At 37.6% G+C, this 20,592-nt stretch overlaps 2 protein-coding genes across 2 annotated transcripts; both read right to left on the bottom strand.

The window, feature by feature from the left end:
• Positions 1 to 20: 20 nt before the first annotated feature.
• Positions 21 to 2,529, bottom strand: LOC139628079 (guanylyl cyclase-activating protein 2-like). Its single transcript, XM_071489432.1, has 4 exons — positions 2,176 to 2,529; positions 1,878 to 2,027; positions 1,416 to 1,527; positions 21 to 1,296 (listed from the first exon to the last, which is right to left on the bottom strand). Exons 1-4 carry the CDS (start codon positions 2,374 to 2,376, stop codon positions 1,154 to 1,156), a joined length of 606 nt encoding a protein of 201 aa, XP_071345533.1. The 5' UTR covers positions 2,377 to 2,529; the 3' UTR covers positions 21 to 1,153.
• A 1,223-nt stretch (positions 2,530 to 3,752) lies between these two features.
• Positions 3,753 to 6,128, bottom strand: LOC139628081 (guanylyl cyclase-activating protein 2-like). Its single transcript, XM_071489433.1, has 4 exons — positions 5,874 to 6,128; positions 5,628 to 5,777; positions 4,461 to 4,569; positions 3,753 to 4,357 (listed from the first exon to the last, which is right to left on the bottom strand). The coding sequence occupies exons 1-4, from the start codon at positions 6,069 to 6,071 to the stop codon at positions 4,230 to 4,232; spliced, it is 585 nt and encodes a 194-aa protein (XP_071345534.1). The 5' UTR covers positions 6,072 to 6,128; the 3' UTR covers positions 3,753 to 4,229.
• Positions 6,129 to 20,592: the final 14,464 nt, after the last annotated feature.

The following is a 20,592-nucleotide window of genomic DNA, read 5'->3' as shown; positions in this document are numbered from 1 at the left end:
CATAAACAACAGACAGACAATTTTAAGGTTGAAAACTTTATTTACAGTTATCATTTACAATTATCATAATTCACTGTCATGTCATACAGTCATGTTGAGAAAGGCAAAATGTAATTGCAACATTTAAAAACATTGTGTATGTTTTGTATGTAGCATACATATAAACAAAAACTGCTTATCTCATCCAGCAAAGGGTGTATATTGCACATTAATGCTGTTTAGCATGTATTACATGTACTTTATGTTGATGGAACTAGTTTGATCTGTGGACAATTTAAAGGGGCACTGCACCACTTTTGCTGACTAGTCAGGGAGTTTTTTTTTTATTTCTTCTGTGGTTGTGTAGGAGCTTTGTCAAGTCTGAGAAAACTACCCTGATGATGTCGTCAGGGTAACCTGGACTTTGGCTTGAAGACTTGAAATTTTAAGAAGAAAATTAGCATCACAAAAAGAGGTGTGGAGATTGAAGACATGGCTGTTCACCAGTCAGGGAGGATCTAATGAAAGACTCTATGAAGTTACATTATGGGAACTGTAGGATCAAGTGGTTTTTTTTTTTAACCTAGTCTCATACCGGAGACTAAAATTCAGAATATTGCGGTCTATAACCTATTAATTTAGATTTTCTTTGAAATCTAACTTCACGCTTAATAGAAATGCAATATTAAATTGGTGGACTGCCCCTTTAAACCTGCTGTTTCTGTTCATTGGTTTCAAAAGCCATATGTTTCCAGATGAGATATACTGTATAAATCAAGCATGAGAGCAATTTGTCTCCACTGTAGTCTTAGAAAAATACCATACCACAGTGTATGCTATCAACAGACAGTTGCATTCAAAAGTTCTTAAAAAAAATTATATATATATATATATATACCTTGATTTATAAAATAATATTCATGTTATGAACAAGTCAGAGTCATATGAGGCCACAGACTGAATGTTATTCCTCTAATACTAATAAATAAATACTAATAAAGCTTGATTTGACCAAGGTGTGAAAATGAGGGGTTAAAGAAAAGTAATTATCTCATTGTCACCATAATGCTGTACCATAATGAAGGCAAGAGGAGTCTTCTGACATGCTGCAGGTGTATTTGTATTTCACAGATTCTTTTCTGTTAGCAGGCTGATCTGAATATACTGAAGTCCTTCATGAAACTTTGCTACTCATGAGTTTCCTGTCACACAAGTACCTTTGGACCCAACCAGTGGGATTGACATCAAGATGAAGGAGGTTCTGTAGCCACGGACTCCTCTGAGACCCCTGGACAAATTCATCCAATGTAATCTGACCTGCAGCACAAACATCAAATAGCTTCAACTAAATTATGTAAGGCTAAACATTTAGGAAAGCTTTTGACAAATTTGCTTTTTCGAGAATGTTTTGGCTTTTGATTGTGCAGTCAACTTACCATCGCTGTTCACGTCAACCTCTTGAAAGATCCGATCACATGCCTGCTCAGGAGTAAGGTTTGCTATTTCCGTTTCGTCAGACACAGAGCCTTTCTTTATCTTGTAGATTATCTGAAAGACAAACCAAAATTAGACTGTTTATCATAATGATAATGCTGTTGACAAATTGTGATGTTTTGGCCATACTAGCGGCATTGTTCTAGGGATAGCAATGCTGGACTGATGGTTCGTCAGTTGGTCCACCACTTTGGTCCAGACTGAACTATCTCAACAAGCACTGGATGGATTACCATACAAATTTGTTCAGACATTTATTGTTGTTGTCAATTGTAGTCACTTTGATAATCCCTCAATAAAATCGTCTTTTGAAAAACACATGGAAACTAAAACTTTATCTCAAAGCAAATACTTGTTGTAATGAGATGGTGACTAGGTGATTTCATTAAATCACAACTTCTTACCTTTACAATCTTCTGTAGTTCCTGTCTGTCTAGACGGCCATTGTCATCACTGTCAAACACCTTGAAAGACCACCGCAGCTTATCTTCAAGTTTTCCACGCAGAACAAGATGAAGTGCGGCCACATATTCTAGAAAATCCATTGTGTTGTCCTGAAAACAAGGAAACATTATCGTTGGCCTACCAACATGATTTGCGCAGACAGATAAAAAACAAATCATATATCTAATTATTGTTGGGTCTATTGCTTGAACTTTCATTTGAAGAACATTTTACTTCAAAGTCACCTTTGTAACTCACATGATTCATGTCAAATGCCCGGAAGATACTGTCCATGTACACTGATTCAGATGTACCATTCTGTACTCCAAACATCCTCTTGAACTCATGCAGGTACAAAGATCCACTTGGGCACTCTATGATGAATGACTTGTAGAGGTCCTGAATGCTGTTTAACTCCAGTTCTTGTTCCTGTGTCTGTATTTGCTGATTTTGACCCATGGTGTATCCAGATTCTACCAATGCAGTAAAAACTATGAATTCATTATTTGGTTGAGAAATAAATGATAATGTTTTAGTAAAGTAATATCCTGAAGACTACCTGCAATGAATAGTTCAGCGTCTACTTCATAGCTGCTGCTGAAGGTCTCCTCTGCAGCTCAGGGGTCTAGAACTGAATGTAATAACTGATTCATGTGATCCTTGACCCCAAGCAAGAGCCTTATTTTTAGTCCATGGCTTCAGCAAGATTACTTTAAAGCAGTAATCCCATCTTGAACCTTTAGTGACCCAAGGTCACTAGTACACTTTACTCACACTTTACTCACTGAAACTAGAATGGCACTCAGTAGAGCACATACCTCTGCCAAGGCAAACAAACCAAACAATCCTACACATGTCCGTGTGGTCCAGATTATTATGTGGATGTGCACCAAAATTCAATGGCTTCTTCCCTGACCCATGCCGCATCCCTCCACCAGGTTCAGCACTAATTGGTTGAGTACTTATTGCGGAGCATGATCTTACTGACAAACTAACAAACAAACAAACACGGGTGGAAACATAACCTCCTTGGCCGAGGTAATGATAGATTGTTATAGTGACTAGAGGTCCTTTTCCTACCTGTGGGTATATGTATAATATAAATTAAATCTCTGAAGGTAAACTGTAGCTATCTAACCTGACTTTGTCAGATGTTAAGAAAGTCTTCATTGGTCAGGTCTTGCACAGTAATGACATTCTTTAGTGAATGACCTATTTTTTTGTTGGTTTCATTCTTTCTTATGTCTACCGAATGGAATTCCTAGGCCTACATTATTATTTTTACTATTTGAACCCTTGCTTTACCAATTGATATGCTAAAATATCTTCTGTGAAGAATACCTATGTAATCAGTTGTTGCAACACTATCTCATTTAAATCATGTAACTAATTTGTTCTCACTCAAGTCAACTCAAGTCAACAAATATTTCATTAGCATCCAATTCATACAAGGAAATGACGGCAAAAATCACAGACTGGATTATAAAATATTGACCACTTTTTTGATCTTCAATTTGAACTAAAGGTGTGACTTGATAGCAGGACTACAATTTGCCTTTAGATGTAGTCACTGAGTCTTACAACAGAATCTACTGTATAACTGACATGATGACACTCAGGTAAACAACAGGTAAATCAGTGAAACTAGAATCACTTAGTAAATCGGGGTTTATGGGTACGACTGAATAAGGGAGCCATGTCACTGACTTAAAGTAGATCAGTAGATGGTGTCTGTGCCTGGTGTGGGTCTAGATTGGAACATGACATGAAACAATTTTAATAAATGGATGAGTCTAAATAAGTGGAACATTTGATAGATATTAGCAAACATTTGCACAGCTGTGAAACAGGACATAACAAAAACCTTTTTTTTATTGAACTTCAATTCATAAGTGTTAAAATGTGCCTTTAACATCAGTAAAGTAAATAGGTGAAATAATATTACTTTACAGTATGGGCTTAAATCCAATATTCACAATAAGGATATCAATCTGTTCTAGTAATTATCATCATTTGCAAAAATAAAAAAAAACAACCAGTAAAAAACACAAGCAACAATAGAAAAGCAGACATTATGATTATTCACTATTTACATATTGACACTTTGTGATTAAGAAGGCTATGACTTGATTTAGCAAGCAATGTATGCACTTGTTTAATATCACATGAACTTGTTGCTTGAAAAGTATTTTAAGATAATAAGTGACACTTAAACATTATTATAGTTTAACTGTGAAAAGGGAGAATAATGTGCCTACAAAGGAGGAAATAATTAACGTAGAGTTCAGGAAAGGCCTATGTGCTTTGACATTTCAGAAGTGTGCACTCCTTCTCCTCTGCTCCAGCACCCACCCAGCAGGGTTCATGTCCAACTTCAACATGTTGAGCACCCACGGGTCCTGCTGTGCGCCTCTAATGAACTCTTCCATGTTAATATGACCTGTGGAACAAGAAAAAGATATAACAAAATATTCAGTCTGTTAATTGTTGCTTCAAACATGTTTTCACAGCATTGTAATTGTGACATGTGACTAAATTCTCACCATCTCCATCACTGTCGACAGCCTGTAACAGTCGATCCACGGCCTCGTCTACTGTAAGTTGTGAATCGCTCATGTCTGTTTTTGAACCTTTCTTTATCCGATAGATGCTCTAGATTGAAAAAAGAAAAGAGATGTTGTATTTCATTTTAATGCAAAAAAATGTTGTTATCAAAAACATTTTAGCATAAGCTGCTGCTCTTCATGGTGATGCATGATATCCTCAATGACTGATTTTATATCTGTTGATTTCTTTAAACTAAAAATCTGGAGTGTATTTGACATCTTTAGCACTCCTTTATTAAAAAAATATTATATATTGCGTGGTTTGTCTTGTCTTCTTTGATCTCTTTGCTCTTCTTTGATTGTTAACAAAACCAGATTTCTAGCATTGTATTGTGTTTTTCTTTAACTGAAAAATAATTCATCAGCAGAAAGATGCAGATTCATATGTTAATGGTTAAAATACACAACAGCTACCTAGTATCTGGAAAATACATGTGGTTCATCATTCCTTATGCACATATTAAACACTCTATTTTTATCGCAATGAAAAAAAACTTGTGGTAAAGTGAAGATTTGGAATCCAGCAGAGGAACAAAGACCAAAATATTTTAGTTCAGACTTGAGCCTGAGATGGCTGCACCCCCAAATTGCAAATTTTCACATTTGCAGATCTGTAACTAGCTACTAGATAAATCATATAGTGGTGTAGCTACAGTGACTCAACAAGGCATTTGGAACATGTCAGCTGGTGACTGTAAAAGGATTCTATATTATCTCCATCCATTGAAACAGAAGTTGTCCTGAATGTTTTGTGGACCTATAAATTGTTGCCTCAAAAGGAAAAGACTTGTCCACAGTTTATTTGCACATTTTGTACCTATAGACAATTATTTTCCTCCTTTCTCTTCAGTCTTCATCTTCTTTAGCTTAAGAATTTGCAATATAATGTATATGTGAGATAAGAGAATATAGGTAAAATAATTATAATAATTAGATTATAATGCATTTATCCTGAAGGACACAATCTGTAAGTTTGGTGTGTAAGTTTGGACTTGAAACTAAATGCCATTCTGTAAAAGAAGAGCTTACTGTAAGGGAATCTCCTTTTTAAAACCTATGCTGAATCCCCAAGATATTTTTTTTGTAGTTGACCTCTAGACTTACATCTATTATCGACCGCAGTTCGTCCCTGTCCACATAGCCGTTGCTGTCTTTGTCATACACCTTGAATGACCAGCGCAGTTTATGCTCCAGGTCTCCCCGGAAAACAAGATTCAGTGCTGCCACAAACTCAAGGAAATCAATTGTGTTGTCCTGCAAAACAGGTTGAATGAGAACAACTGGGTCATGTTTTCACATTTTGGTAATGATGTACAGTGATCCAGGCTGTAAAAGCTTCTACTCTCTCACCCCATTCCTGTCAAAAGCTCGAAACATGTTTTCAGCATAGTCAGATGCTTCTCCTGTCGGGTCCACACCAAAGAAACGCTTGAACTCATGCAGAAAAAGTAGTCCACTTGGGCACTCCATGACAAACTTTTTATACATATCCTGAAGAGCTTTGACATCAATCTCCTCACTGTTCTCTGTTTGCTGTGTCTGCCCCATGGCCGGCTTGTGATTCAACAGTCCATACTCCTGTAGCCTTTGAGTATATACTTTACGATGGAGTGACCAGAGTTTAAGCGGGCATCTCATACTCTTAAGTGTTTTTTATAACCCTGTGGAATCCCAAAGCTCCAGCTTATGTGTGAGTGATTAGTGGGCCTTGGGATTACTACGGTATTATACTCTGGTGGGGTTTCCTCTCTCTGAGTTAATTAGGAGTGGCAGGTATTATACTGTGGGGTTTCCTCTCTCTGAGTTAATTAGATTTACAGCAAAATGTGGGCCTAGGCCAAACACATAGGAGTGGCAGGTGTCATTCCAATATGCACATTGAAGGTATGTGCATTCCTTTAGTGTGGAGTATAGCTTGTATATTGTCTCTGCTAATTTAAAAGCACTCGATTAGCTATCAATATTAAGGAAACTAAAGGTAGACAAGTATATGTGAGACTAGGTGAGCCCAGTTTGGACAGTGACTGGACCGTTTATGTCGACAGAAATGTTACTTGTTTCACACATTGGGTAAAATTCAAAATATGTTGTTATTCCTGTTTATTTGTTGACATTTATTGAAGTTTTAATTGGGACTCTTTTAGCACAGTCATTGCTTTTGAATGACCTGGTTTTCTGCATTGATTTGGTCATAAAATGTGATCTGATCTTCATCTAAGTCACAAGTGTAGACAAACACAGTGTCCCTAAGCTAATAGCACAAATATAATTATAATCTATTGTACAATAGTATTGTACAATATTTATTCAAAACACATTTAACATTCACAGTGCTGGAGAAAGTGAGTGGCCCCTTGGATTTAATAACTGGTCAAACCTCCTTTGGCACCAACAACCTCATACCAGCTCTCCCAGTATCTGCTGATCAGACCTGCACAGTGTCCAGGAGGAATTTTGGACCATTATTCCTACAGAGCTGCTTCAGCTCAGACATATTCTTAAGATGTCTGGTGCTCTCTTTAGGTCATTTGACAGTAGTCACTCTGTAGTAGATTAACTTTAAATTTAGGGTAATCTTTTTTTTCACCAACTTCCACTGATCTTCAGCAGGTGGACAGTCACCCTGACATTTTCACATCAGATACCTTGATAAACCTAAGAATTCAATTCCTCTTGATGATTGTGAGCTGTCCAGGCACAGGGGCAGCAAAGGGGCCATGAATCATGCTGCTCTCTCCCCTGTACTTTGCCTTATGGATGATGTTTTCATGTTGGTGCACAGTGCCCTTTTTATACCTTACATAGTGCTGCATGTCCTTCCCAAACAATTCAACATAAAAAAATTTTTTCCAGTCTTGTTTTGCCATGTGAAGGCGCTCTTTGGCAAACATCAGTGATGTTTTTATTTGGAAGGCAGCAGCTTCCTCAGAACATCATGCTCTACGCAATTCTCTGGGTTCTTGTCCGTGACCCTTTTTATGATCACAAAAACATTTAATCCATAAATAAGAAGAAAAATAAAGTTCAGTTTTAACAGTAATTCATGCCATGTTGAAATTTGTCTTAAATAATCTCCTGTCAGTTTTTCATCATTATCTAGGGCATGGTAATCTCAATCTCATTAAGATTAGATTTTAGAGAGACATTCATGGTGCCCAGATGATAAATTGGAATAACTTTGGAGATCTTCAGCTTGATCTTCTGGAGCCATTGTCAGGTCAAAATTGGTTTATGAACAAAGTACCTACTTTGTGTTTTGTGCTAAGCACGCTAACATGTTAAACAAAGAGGGTGAACATGGTAATCATTATTCCCGCTTAGCATTAGCATGTTAACGTTATCATTTGGAGCATATCAGCATGCTAACATTAGCATTTAGCTCAGAGCTATGCTGCGTCTGGCTGTAGATTTAATCTGATCATCAAACTGAGTTTTGACAAGCCCCCTGCAGCAGCTGATATGATTCTGATACAAAACAACAACATTGTCCAGACTCATCCTGTTAACTGACCTGAACTGAACTCTTTTTTCAGTCAACACATTTAGGCAGCACAGGCAGGGCAGTGCAGTTTTAGAGCTCTTACACAGACACACACCTTCATGCCCATGACTTTATCTGCCAAATGGCCGGTGTCCAAGTCCGCTGTTGCCCTTAATCAGTCTCACTGTTGTTTTTCTGGTCAGAAAGAAGAAGATAAGATACTAAGACGTGCTAAGTCATGCTACTTTGTAATTGTTATATCAATCTCTTTTAATTAGATTGCATTGGCTCTGTGGATAGGCTGATAGACCAAATCCTATAGAAGGTATGGGTTGAGAGGATCCCTCAGGCTGTTCTAATTAACCAACAACTTTTTGAGAAGAGCTAACAGTTACTTGTTGATTGCTGCATATTTTCACTAAAGTGTCCAGCATCCAAACCTGTTGAGTGATGGACAACAATACCTATTTAGCATCTAGTAACTTAGCCACTAGTAATTTATATACTCACATGATGCTACTGTACTAGCTTCTAAATTTATTTTGTTTTTGAGGTCTATTTCTGAGATCTTAAAACATTCTGTAATTTATCATTTTCTGTTTCGAGAAAAGGAGCTCTGCCCCAAACCTTTCACGAATGAAAACTGTTTTCATGTAATGGGTCAAAACCTCAGCTTTAAAGTCAAGTCTGCCTGGAAAACATAAAGGCTTCATGTTAGGCTCCTGGTGGGAGGTTTGCATCATGCTTATTAGACGACTATAGGCAATAATCCTGAAGACAAATTTGAATTTTCATGGAAAGGACAGAAAACTACATATATATATATACTGGAATAAGAGTGCCCTTGAGTAAGGCCTGCAAAGAAGCTGCTCAGGGTAAGCAATGTAATTCTGTAGTGTTAAATGGTTCTCCCAGAAATGTTTTTTTTACCCTTTAAAACAATCCTTCAGACAACTCAAATGGAATAAATGAGCTGCTGTACAGTGGCCTGATACAGTGTTGCAGCCTCAGTAACACTGGAAAGCACTTTAACAACAAGACTGTTGTGCATGGCCAATCGGCACGAGCTGGAACAAAAAGAAATCTGTGGTCTGTTTGATAATCTCAGATGTATAGTTTGGGATTCCTTTCATGCTGATGTCTCATTAGTAGTTAGTGGGCACTGTATTAACGGTGTGATCCACACTGAAATCCCTGAGAGGTGATTAGAGGTTACTGAGATTATTACACAATAGGAGGCCTGCTAGCAACATGTATTTGAACAACTTGTAATTAAATATACAGTATCTCTTATGATGCTTTACTGTGTGTGACTGATATTCATACATAAATTATAGAATTTACAGTGAGGGATAAATATTTTACTTCTTTATTCTTCTTTGGCAGCATATCCATGCAACTTTCTGCTTTTGAGCGCAGTGTCAGTTACTTTCTTTGGTGCTGTGACCTTAAAGAACCTGGTTGCTATTTCTTTTTTTGATCTGATTATATGGCTCTGTCAGACTTTATCTGTTAATCCTTTTGCACTGAGACTGGTATGCCTCTGCCTGCTGCCCAAAGTGCAGCAGAAACAGGCTGTGGCAGTGGGGTCCGAGCACATTTTAGGATCCCAACTACCTGGGAATAGCTCCTTTACTCCAGTGCACCCATGTCACAAAAGACAGAATGGATAAGTTGAACCTCTTTAAAGAAAAAATGGAGCCTCAAGCAGCTATTAACATGCATGCAACTGCAGATACCTGAATAAACAGCATACTCATAGTGACTAGTGAAATTTTGGAAAGGCCAATTCTACCAGTTATTCAATTAATGTGAAAAAAATGTATATGCAAGTGGCTCTAAATCTGGCCATTGGTTATAGCTCACCACAGTGAATCAAAGATCAAAATTAGTCTCTGTACAGAGACATTAATAATGACAATGATGATATTGTGTATGTGCTTGTCTCTCCCTTCACCTTAAAGCCTCCTGACTCTGTGTGTAATCAGTGTATTGAGCTTTATCTGAGGTGATGAATTCTTCACTTTAAATTCTGTCTTGTATGAAAAGATGAGTTGGTCCTTCACCTCTTTCGCTGAGAGGAGGGAGTTGAACTACGCATTATTCATTATTCATCTATAAAGCTCTACTGCACAAACTGTCAAATTATCTCTGCTCCCCAATTACATCTAAATGCAGTTGTTATGTTACTATATATAGATGAACATCTACACCATCAGAACTGGTTTTAAAAACTGTGCTCACAAATGAAATTCATTACAAAAAGTTGAAATTAAAATCTCTTCATTTCTTGTGTAGACTTTAAAAGATTTGTGCTTTTAATGTGTAATTGTTGTTCTGTGTATGTTGAATTGAATGTTTGCTGTGAGTTTCTGTATTTGGGTCAGTGCTCTTACTGTACATGTTCTCTTATACACGGATCTCTTTTGAAAAAGACCTTTTGATTTCAAAGACACTGACTGTTTAAGTAAAGGATTAAATAGATAAAAAGTGTTGCTCCCACACTCGGTGTGTGTGGTATGTACTCCTGTGGCACCCATTCCTTCAGTTGCTCAAACAGCACACATGAAACTGTTCTGTCTGACTTTTACCTACAGCAGGTAGGTAGGTACAGTAAGTGGTTTTGTTAATCATATTAACAGAAGCTTTGATACTGCTGCTGAGGTCAGGAACTCACCTGATTATATAAGCAAAGGTCTGCTCTTTAATCTTCATTTGAGGGTTCATGTGAGGCTTTTCTCCATGATGATAGTTTGTTTGTGAATGTTGTCTAAAAAGACTGTAATTTTGCATGATAAATGAGTGAACATTTGTATATCCTGTTTGACTTAAACCAACTGTGACCCTTTCTCAAGTCTATATTGTGTAGTAGCATGTGTTAATGCATTACTTGCCAGTGGCTTTTATTTTTCTATAGAATATGCATTAAAAATGTTTATATTCACTGGAAGACGACAAGTTCTGTGCATATGACTGTTGTCTTCGTCCAGTGGCTAGAAAGTGAATGTATTTTTTTTTACATTGAGTTTCATTACAACCACATTATACCCTGTCAGACATGGAGCAAAAAACAGGATTACCTACCTGTGGACTGTGGTATCAAATAGATACAAGGTCAACCTTTGGATCTAAAATAAGCAGCTCTGTCGTAGCCAAGTTGAGAGAAGGTTTTACTTAGTCTGACCCCAAGGGGATTAAATGAAAGGGCATTCTATTCATGTCTTGAAGTTGCCAAGAAAATAAATAAATAAGACAAGACTACCAGTCAATCGCAATTTTATGATATTATAATGCATCTATATTTCCACACCACTCTGTAGATTTAGTTTATTTGTGAGGACAATTTTATTTAATGTTTATTCAGATATGGACAAGAACAATTACCCAGTGTAATATACCACAGCACTTATAGCCTGAGCTGGTTTGCAATACTTGTTCTGAGAGGGGCCTTTAAAATACACTTTGTAAAGACTTGTATTATACTATTACTCTACTTATCTGAACTTCAAATAAATAATAATTTCAAATAAACCAATTTCATAAAGTTATGATTGCAAAATCACTATTAGTGTTAATCAACTAAGATGCAGGTGATGATCTCACTGGTGCTGCTTATTTTGCACAAAGGAAAATGCAATGTTTGTAATATAAAGAGAAAAAAGAAGAAAAAGCTTGTGATATTTAAAGGAAAAAAAGCTCTGGTCACACTCTTTGAGGTTAATTAGGTCTATGTTTGGGTTTCTAATTTGTTGGTGCTGTTCTGTAATTATGTTTAACCCAACAGAGTCAAATGAGTCTAACGAGATTAGACTGTTGAAGGCGGGATTCTCCTCACAGGGCTCTGACCTCCACTTCCTCTGCTGTTCACTCTTTTATCTGTCCATTGGCAAATTTCATCTTCACATAACGTGAAGTTCATCTCAGTATCCCTTTGCTGCACCACAAATACACCAAAATACCTGCAAAAGTACAAGTAACCTCTTGCTGATGCAGTAAGTAAAGACCTCTATTAAGTTGTTCGTGCTTTGTTGTAATTTTCAACAACACAGTTTTAATAAACACATCAAGAAAAAGGTAGGAATAAAGGAAGAGAATAGACAAACATATATGTGGGAATATGACAAATGTTATGCAGGTATGTACTGGGGTATATCAGTTTTCGCAGCATCAGCATTGGGGAGTTATGCATTATGTAACAACACTCAGGCCACTTTTCTGGGGACCCTTGTGCAATCAAATCAGTTTTTGGTGACATTGCTAGAAATGTGTGAATTCAACTATATGTTTATTACTGAGGTAACGTTGTATTGACACCTGTTGATTTTTTCAGTTCCCCTTCAAATACATGAGTGGAAAGTGAATATTAGAAACTAGACTGAAGGGCAGAACAGTTGTATTGGATTACATCTGCACAGGGGTACCTAATAAAGTGGCCACCGATAGTATGCCTTATGATAATGTGATTCTTTTTCTTTATCAGATAGTGGATTATAATTTTAAATTCAGGAATTACAGTATATCTCAGTTTAGGGCTTAGGACAAGTGGCAGCCAGACTGCAGATAGCAATGAGATTTTCTCTTCTTTCTGGTTATTGTTTCTGAAACGTTTTCCACAAAACTGGGTTATCTGAGATGTGGTTATTTTTGTTGGGGCATAAAGATCAACTGATGATTTAAAAAAAAAAAAAAAAAAAAAGGTTCAGGTTTAGCCTCTGCAGAAATACTGCAGATTTACTATGTTAGATTATGTCCACTAGATGGTAATGTTGGGTCAGTGTTGGAGCTTTGGTTTGCGTCATTAAAGCAATGAATATTGGGAAACTATTTTAATACACAAATTAATACAACAAGTGTCACCAACTTAAATGTTGAATTGTTCAATTCAGGATGTAAGTTATAAGATGATGAGTTTAATCAATTGTCGCAATTTGTTTCTCTGAAAATACTCACCTGCATCAGAAGCACATCAGCTAACAAATGTTTGTTTCTTGTGGTTTTCACACATAATTCAACTTAATCAATTATTTTAATCCAGAATGCATTTTGCAGAATTATTGCACATAATACACAGTATGCATACAGAACTAGTCTGTTACATTAGCATTAATGAACTGATACATTCTGTAAGGAAACAAATATATTTCACAGGTCCATTGACAGAGGTATACCAAAGCTGTGTCATTGCAAAAACATAAAAAAGAATAAAGAATAAAAATAAAATAAAATGAATAAATAATTACATACATACATAAAAATTAAAATACCTTTTCATTTATGGAACCAAAGAGTATAGGGGAATCTCTGCATTATTCATGTCCTCCTTCCAGTTGCACCAAAATAATGTGTGTAAGATAACACAGGACACTGCAATTAATACAGTAAGTGCTACATCCAAGCCCAAGCCTCAGTTTTTTCTTCTAATGGGCTTTTCCTAATGTTTTGAACCTCACCTCATGGTTTCTCTCACCAGATGGAGACTGCTCAGTTGCCATAAGTAGTTGTGGAACATCAGACAGCTGAAAATCAAACATGTTGGACACAATCATTTTTTTGTGTGCTTTAACTACATGTTAGGAAGTCATCGTTTGAAAATAGATAAAAAGACAGAGTCAGAAAGCTGACAGCATGCCTGCATGTCAGTGATAAACAGTGACTAATGAGTTGTGTATGGACACTGACAAAGACTCAGCTGAACGCTTCAGTGGCTTTTCGCATGCCGCTGTTGGTAAAGTCCAGACTGTTTCCGCAGATTTAAATCACCATGCTCCACTGGGTGGTGACAAAAGATCATAACAAAGGCAGCATTAAAGCTCCATTAATCAGACCTTTTTCATCTATTACTCAAATCCTACAGGAGCTTTCTGCACTTGCTACTGTTACCTCCTCCATCTGTTACCTTCTGTCAAAGGAGAGGGAAGCTCTTTTCTCTCTTTCCTTTCCAAAGGCTCAGATGACAAATAGATGTCTGTATTTTTATATATTTTCTTTGAATAAAAGTAAACCTTCAATAGTTGTAGAAAGCTATTCACTTTTATTACCCCTTACGTAGTATATTAGACATACAATGATGCTTAAAATGAAATATGACCTAAACATGACAGCACACACAGAGGTATTTTGTTGTGAGGTTTGTGTCAAAAGAGATGGGGGTAGAGACAAAACCATCTCTTTGGATTCCTGGGGATAGGCTGATAAAATCAATTATCAGGAAAATATGTAACTTGGCAGACATGCCATAGAGTTGTATAATGTATTTATTGCCATCAATCTGGTGCATCAGATTGCTATCTTTTTTGAGGACAGATCTTGCTCTCCCAGGAGAGTGGCAATCATTTATTTATTCATTTATTTACTTATTTCATTTTTTATTTTTATTTGAAGGAGCATTGAAGAAAGGTAGGTAAAAGGCCAGGGTCACGTCACTTTTGGGAGGTTTTATTTAAAGATTTTGAGAGGCTTTTCATATATTCCAAAACTCATATCCTTCACATTGTGAGAGGCAGCACTTTGAGAATGGCAGCATCCTTTTTAGATGTACTCCAACCAGAGAGATCCTGAAATCTTCTACTTCTGAAAGCCTTCCATCTATTAACAGCCATTAAGGTCCTGTACATAGCATGTAAATACCCTCCCACGTCAACACATTCAACAACCTTACTTTCCGTGTGATTCATTCACTATTTTTGCCACAAAATTAAGAAAAGTAAGAAAATCTTTTTCTGTTGGTTAGTATTCATCAGTGTAATAGAAAAACATGAGTGCCATAGTGTGAACATTAAGGATATTATCAAAACAGAACAAACTAGTTTCTGTCTTTTATCGTTTTTGAGAAACTGAGAAAGAAAAGTATTTGAACTGCAAATGACATCTAATATTACATTCATGCGCAAATAAGGCTACAGTGAAAACAAACACAAAATGGTGACAGTAATTCAAAGAGAAACGACAACAAGGGCAGCAGGTAAAAAGCTCAAGGACATTGCATGAAGATGTAAAAGAAAAAAAGACAAGGATGTGGTCTTACATGTCAGCACAAGAAAAGTGGAAAATAAATGAATGGCTGGTTTTACTTAATTGGCACATACTGAGAGAGCCGTTTGAAGGCTGAAAATGTTCCAATGCTTTGACGAGAAACAACTGAAAGCCTAGAGGTCTTTGCCCATGATGATCAATAGGCCTGCGTTGCAACGGCCAACTTTTAGAGCCACTGGACTTGCAGCTGTCAGGTGTGCAGAGACAGGAGTTCAAATGGTGTTCATGTCATTTCGCGTCGGTTGGATGTGTAAATGGCCACGTCATTGAAAACAGCTTTGTAAAGCCATAATCTATGAGATCTTTGAGTTTGTCAGTTTGTTGTGGAGCCCTCTCTGCTCCCAAGTATCTGCATCATTGTACAGTTTTTATCGTTGCACTGAGAGAAACGGACAATACAAATCCTATTCTCTATTACATAAGAGAGTAATAATCCCTTTTCTTTGTCCCTGAAATGGACAACCTGAAATGACCATGAACAGGTGTTTAAATCTCCCTGGCTCAACCTTTAGAGCATGAGACTACTGAGTATTTTTTTGCTTTGGTTTGAGTAGAGATAACGCTTTATGATGAATGATTTCTCAGTTAATGGCCAGTTTCATCAATCATTTAATGAAATATAAAAAAAGAAAAAAAAGAAATCAAGGTCGATGCAGTGATTCTTGGGACTTTTTTCCCCTGGCATCTCCATGATGAACAGTCAATGGAGGTCAATGGTCACTGCTGCTTGTGATGAAAGAGAAGAAAAGCACAGATGATAGGAGGACGCATTGATTTTTAATTTCTCTCAGCACAACATTCTGTCAACATGTGCTCCTAATGCTTCCTTATTCTTTTCTTAGTGACACACACACACAAACGCACACACATGCACATATACACACACAGTCTAAAGTATCACAAGGACATGGCGGATGAATTCTCTTGCAAGAAAAAATCCCTTGGTTCTTCCCCTCTTTCTATCACAACACCATTTCTCATGTGCAATGAACAGCAGTCCGAATGGGTGACATTGAACAATGTACTTAATAAACTACCAACTTTACAGGAGGCTTGTGTTCTCCTAAGATAGCATGGGTAATTTCCCACTAAATACAACATTTCCAACCTTTCCCTGGTTAAAAACAAAAAATAACTTGAGTGTACGAATTGTAGGCTGACACACAAAAGCACCCACTAATAATCTCCATAGCTGGCCATTACATACACTGTGTGTCTATATGACAGAAAGGACATAAATCAATCAATGGGTCTCTTTTTCAAGGGAGAATGTGCACAGCGTGGTTTATGTCTTCATGAGTAATGGATCAGGGAGATATGTCCATTAGGAAACAGAAAAGGAAAAGTCACTTTCGTTTTCACACTCAACCTTGGTGGTGTCATGCAAATAGTTTTGGTTTTATATGCTGAGATTTTGAGATATCTGCCTCCTGATTCCTCCTCAATATAAAGAAGAATTATAAAGAACAATTATAAAGAAGAAGAATATAATCAACTGTTTCCTAAACCATGCCCTAAACAGTGATCATCCAGTCATAGCTTAGCAACAGTGATGAGGCATGGCAGACTCGTCAAGCTATGGATCTGTCCACATGGGGCATTAATGAGAGTGATGCTGAACAAAATACATTAAGATTTGAACGTTTATTGCACATTTGCACCAGTGTTTCTTTTTCTACAAAGGCCTGCAAGCTCCTTTGATACCTTCTTAAATTGCAGATGCAGTTATTTTGGGTTGCTGTATATGTATTCATGCCTGAGAGTGTGCTACTGTGTGTTTATGTGGCTGTCTTTTGTGTAAGGGGTGTTGTGGGGATAACAGGCATGGTTTGGGTTGAGAGCTATAGGAAATTCTGAATCATTTATACTATTTGATCCCAGCAGCACTGCTGAGCTAAAGAAGGAAAAAAAACACCCATAGGTACATGCAGGAGGCTATAGAGAGACAAATCAAACTAAAAAGCACTGAAGCAGAAACACTGGCCCATGCTGAACAATACCCTAACATGCTGCTACACTTGAAGACAACATTTCCATCTCCTACATTTGAGTTAAATTGATTTATTCTCCTGAAACAGCCCCTCAGTGCTCGGATTTATGTCTTTACTCATGTTAGTCACTTGTAGTCACATGTATTTTTCATTTAGTGGCAGAAATCCTAGATTATCACCAAACTTTAATTAGTTGTTTCTTATTCCAATGCATATATTTCTGCCAGATCGCTGAAATAAAGTCAAGCGTTTTGGAGATATCATTTTTGACAGATGGAGACTAATTAAATGGTTAGAAGCATAAACCCCTTGCCAGAGGTAAATTTGAAATCTGAAAATGTACAATTGTGATCAAAGCCAAGATAATTCTCTGGGAGTTTAAAGTTTACTCAGAAACAGCAAATCAGTGTGGAGATATTCTGAAGAAGTGGGAAGTGGAGAAGCAAGTGATTGTTTTGTGAATATCCCCTCGGTGTCTCTGTGTATATTCATGTGTGTGCACAGATTGAGGTGTTGGTGTGATAAAGTAGTCCCCTTATTCTGTGCAAGAATAGAAAATCTTTTTGTTGTCATTTATGTCCCAGTTTTGTAATATTTACATGCTATCCACACCAGAGGCAATCTGGCTGAATTTTGGCTTGGCAGCAGGGCCAGCTGACTGGCTGACTGAGTGATTAAAGTTACACCATTGGTCAGTTGGCCGAGTGTTGGAGGTTACCCTGTTTCTCTTTGAATTGGTGCAAACAATTTCTATTATGCCATGAGTGGGGCATTTACCGGCAGTTTAGAGCGATTTCACAACAGTTGTCAACGACGTCCTCAATTTTGCACATTGACTGTACATCATCCAGCCATCTACTAGGTCTTGGATCTGGTCTTGTTTTTAGTCATCTAGCCTTCTCCACTCCGTTAACAGCCCAGTTTTGATCTTCCTTAGGCCCGGAACACACTTGCTGCGTGGTGTGTGTGTGTGGTGCCTGCAGAGCGTCTTGGTTTTCATTTCAGCACCTCACGCCTCACAGCATGATCTAGAGACTCAGCATCTCACCTATTTTTCACCCATGATGCGCATCTCTCAGCAAAAATAGACAGATAAATGACATGAAAAAGACATGAAAAAATATAAATATATATTTTTCCTACTTGATACTAATCCATTTTTTGTAAACCCATGGCAATTGTCAGTTTGACGACGCCAGAAACCAGCTTGCCAAGCTCCAATCACTATGACCTACTGTATGACTGTATGGAATGTATAACTTGCAGGATGCAGGAGGTACATAAAAAAAAAAAAAACTGGGAACTCACCATATATGTCTGCAAATGAATTGTTTGTTTGATAGGCATTGGGTTTGAATGCCATTAATTGAGATCCTGGGATTTCCTGGAAGTTTTCTGGGGAAATCTGCGCCCATTTTCTGAGAAATTTACATGTGAAAACCTGGATTTTAACATACACGTGCACCTGTGTGTTTGGGTGCTGGAAACTGCTGAATAAAAGATTCTCATTAATGCTTCCATGTAACTTGTAGCTTACTCTGACCCAAGAATACTGTTATGATGGTGATATGACTGGAATAATTTGCAGGTTTCAGCTGGCAGCTCACAGACCAGCTGTGTGATCAAATATTGCTCTGAATCCAGGGCTGCCAACTCTAATGCTTTCAGGCTCCATCTGACATGCTCACACTGTCCAGACAAATCACACGCCATGTAATAGGAAGCAACAAAAGCCACAGCCTTAATGAAAAACACTATGAAGTTAAGTCAAGTCAAATTTTATCTACATAGCCCAATATCACAAATTTGCCTCAAGGGGCTTAACAACCTGTACATCCTCTGTCCTTAGACCTTTGAATCAGATGAGGAAAAAACCCTTAAAAAAGACAGACATTAAATAGATGTGTACAGAATAGAGCAACAATGTAGATTTACAGTATGGACAACATTATAGGTTGTAAACATGAATGAAGATTTTGATGTAGGAGGTTTCTGAGTAGCTTCCAGGTGTTGCTAACAGATAGGACCTGAGCCACACTACCGTCTCTCTCTTCCACCATGAAGATGCAAAACCAAGCACATCATTCACATGCACTGGAGAAGGAAACTAACACATAGTGGGAGAGAGAGACAAGGAGGAGGCCAGAACTCCTGGAGGAAGAAGATCCAGATCCAAAATATCTGGGACAGGACACCAACAACCAGGACAGGGAGAGAGACAGGTCTCAGGATGGCTGATGATCCAGCAAAGAGTCTGAGCGAAAAGAGAGGATAGGAAGGGGAAACATGGGGGGAGAGAAGAAGTAGAAAGAGAAGAATAAAAAAGCAGAGGGTTAGAGAGATGGATTGGTTAGCAGAAAGTTTATGGTAATCTTGTCAGTAAGAAAACATTGAATATACTGTTCATATCAGATTTAATGGATTCACTGAGACTGAGATGCTAGAAACATGGCAACAGGTACCAGGCCTGAAGTAATCAAATAATAAGCCACTAACTGAAAGTTAAGGCATAAAGATGAGTTTTAAGTTTGGATTTAAAGGCCTCACTGGAGTCAGACAGTCTGATATCAGCAGAGAGGTTGTTCCAGAGGAAGGGTTCATGATGGGAAAGGGCCCTGCTGTCTGCCGACTGTGGGGCCAGACAGGAGCCCTGCATTCTGAGAGCAAAGGGGATGGTGGATGGATGCAGATGGTGGTTTGAGGAGATCAGACATGTATAAGGGGCCACGGACACAGGTCAACATCTGAACATTAGGCTCTTTTTCACACTTCAGCACAAACATCACAGCGAGTGCAGAAACCACAGGTGCACACACACACACACACACACACATTTTCTCCAAAATTACAAATGCTTTTATGCACATGTATTATTGATTAAAATATACAATGTAACTTTGAAGTCTCACTGATAATGTTGTTTGTCACTGAATGAACGATGGGCTTTGCAGAAACATGAAGCTCACCTGATGTTCTGTTTGTTGCCCACAGGTGGGTGAGTTTATGAATTACCTGTAGCCATCACACAACAATAGGAACAATGTGTCTGCATCTAAAATGAAGGATATACATTTGGCACAGCATTAGTAGCTTTATTAATTATCTAAGTCTTTTGATGTGGTGACAGGATTGGCAATAAATGTTCAGAACTTTTCTAGACACAACACGAGTAAACGTGATTCTACGTGAAATCCTTCAGTCTTTAGCTCCAACAACGCTGTTGACTGATTGGCAGTGTGTTTTCCATCTCAAAGATATTGTACTTTTAAGATGAATTGTTCAATAGCAAATAAATGAATGAAAAATGTGAGAAAATTATAATGAACATCACTTTATCATTAATGATCCACAAAATATCAATTTCCTGTATGGCAAGGAACTCCAGGAATCCCAGGAAGAGGTAATTTATTTCAGTGCAGTGATAATTGTAAAAGAAATCCTTCAGCCCTAATAGACATCACTCTCCATAGCAGACTGAACTCTTCTATTCCCTCAGGCTGTGTTCAGACCTATATTAGCACTGTGTGAAAAAACACAACCCTCTTTTTAATTTCAATTGAACCAC

Source organism: Trachinotus anak, unplaced genomic scaffold, assembly GCF_046630095.1.
Source record: "Trachinotus anak isolate AG129_WGS33_773 ecotype Australia unplaced genomic scaffold, CSIRO_AGI_Tana_v1 ptg000011l, whole genome shotgun sequence".
Classification (NCBI taxonomy): Eukaryota; Metazoa; Chordata; class Actinopteri; order Carangiformes; family Carangidae; genus Trachinotus; species Trachinotus anak.
Note: the sequence above shows the minus strand (reverse complement) of the source record. Positions and strands in the feature narration are given on the sequence as shown.

What these genes read in the sequence shown, in the direction of transcription:
- LOC139628081 (XM_071489433.1), bottom strand. Translation starts at nt 6,071, where the DNA reads ATGGGGCAGACACAGCAAACAGAGAACAGTGAGGAGATTGATGTCAAA. An exon ending in GAGCTTTTGACAGGAATGGG is followed by an intron (nt 5,778 to 5,873) that starts GTGAGAGAGTAG and finishes CCTGTTTTGCAG; the next exon opens with GACAACACAATTGATTTCCT. An exon ending in TGTCGACAGTGATGGAGATG is followed by an intron (nt 4,358 to 4,460) that starts GTGAGAATTTAG and finishes CTTGTTCCACAG; the next exon opens with GTCATATTAACATGGAAGAG.
- LOC139628079 (XM_071489432.1), bottom strand. Translation starts at nt 2,376, where the DNA reads ATGGGTCAAAATCAGCAAATACAGACACAGGAACAAGAACTGGAGTTA. An exon ending in GGGCATTTGACATGAATCAT is followed by an intron (nt 2,028 to 2,175) that starts GTGAGTTACAAA and finishes CCTTGTTTTCAG; the next exon opens with GACAACACAATGGATTTTCT. An exon ending in AACTACAGAAGATTGTAAAG is followed by an intron (nt 1,528 to 1,877) that starts GTAAGAAGTTGT and finishes TTTGTCTTTCAG; the next exon opens with ATAATCTACAAGATAAAGAA.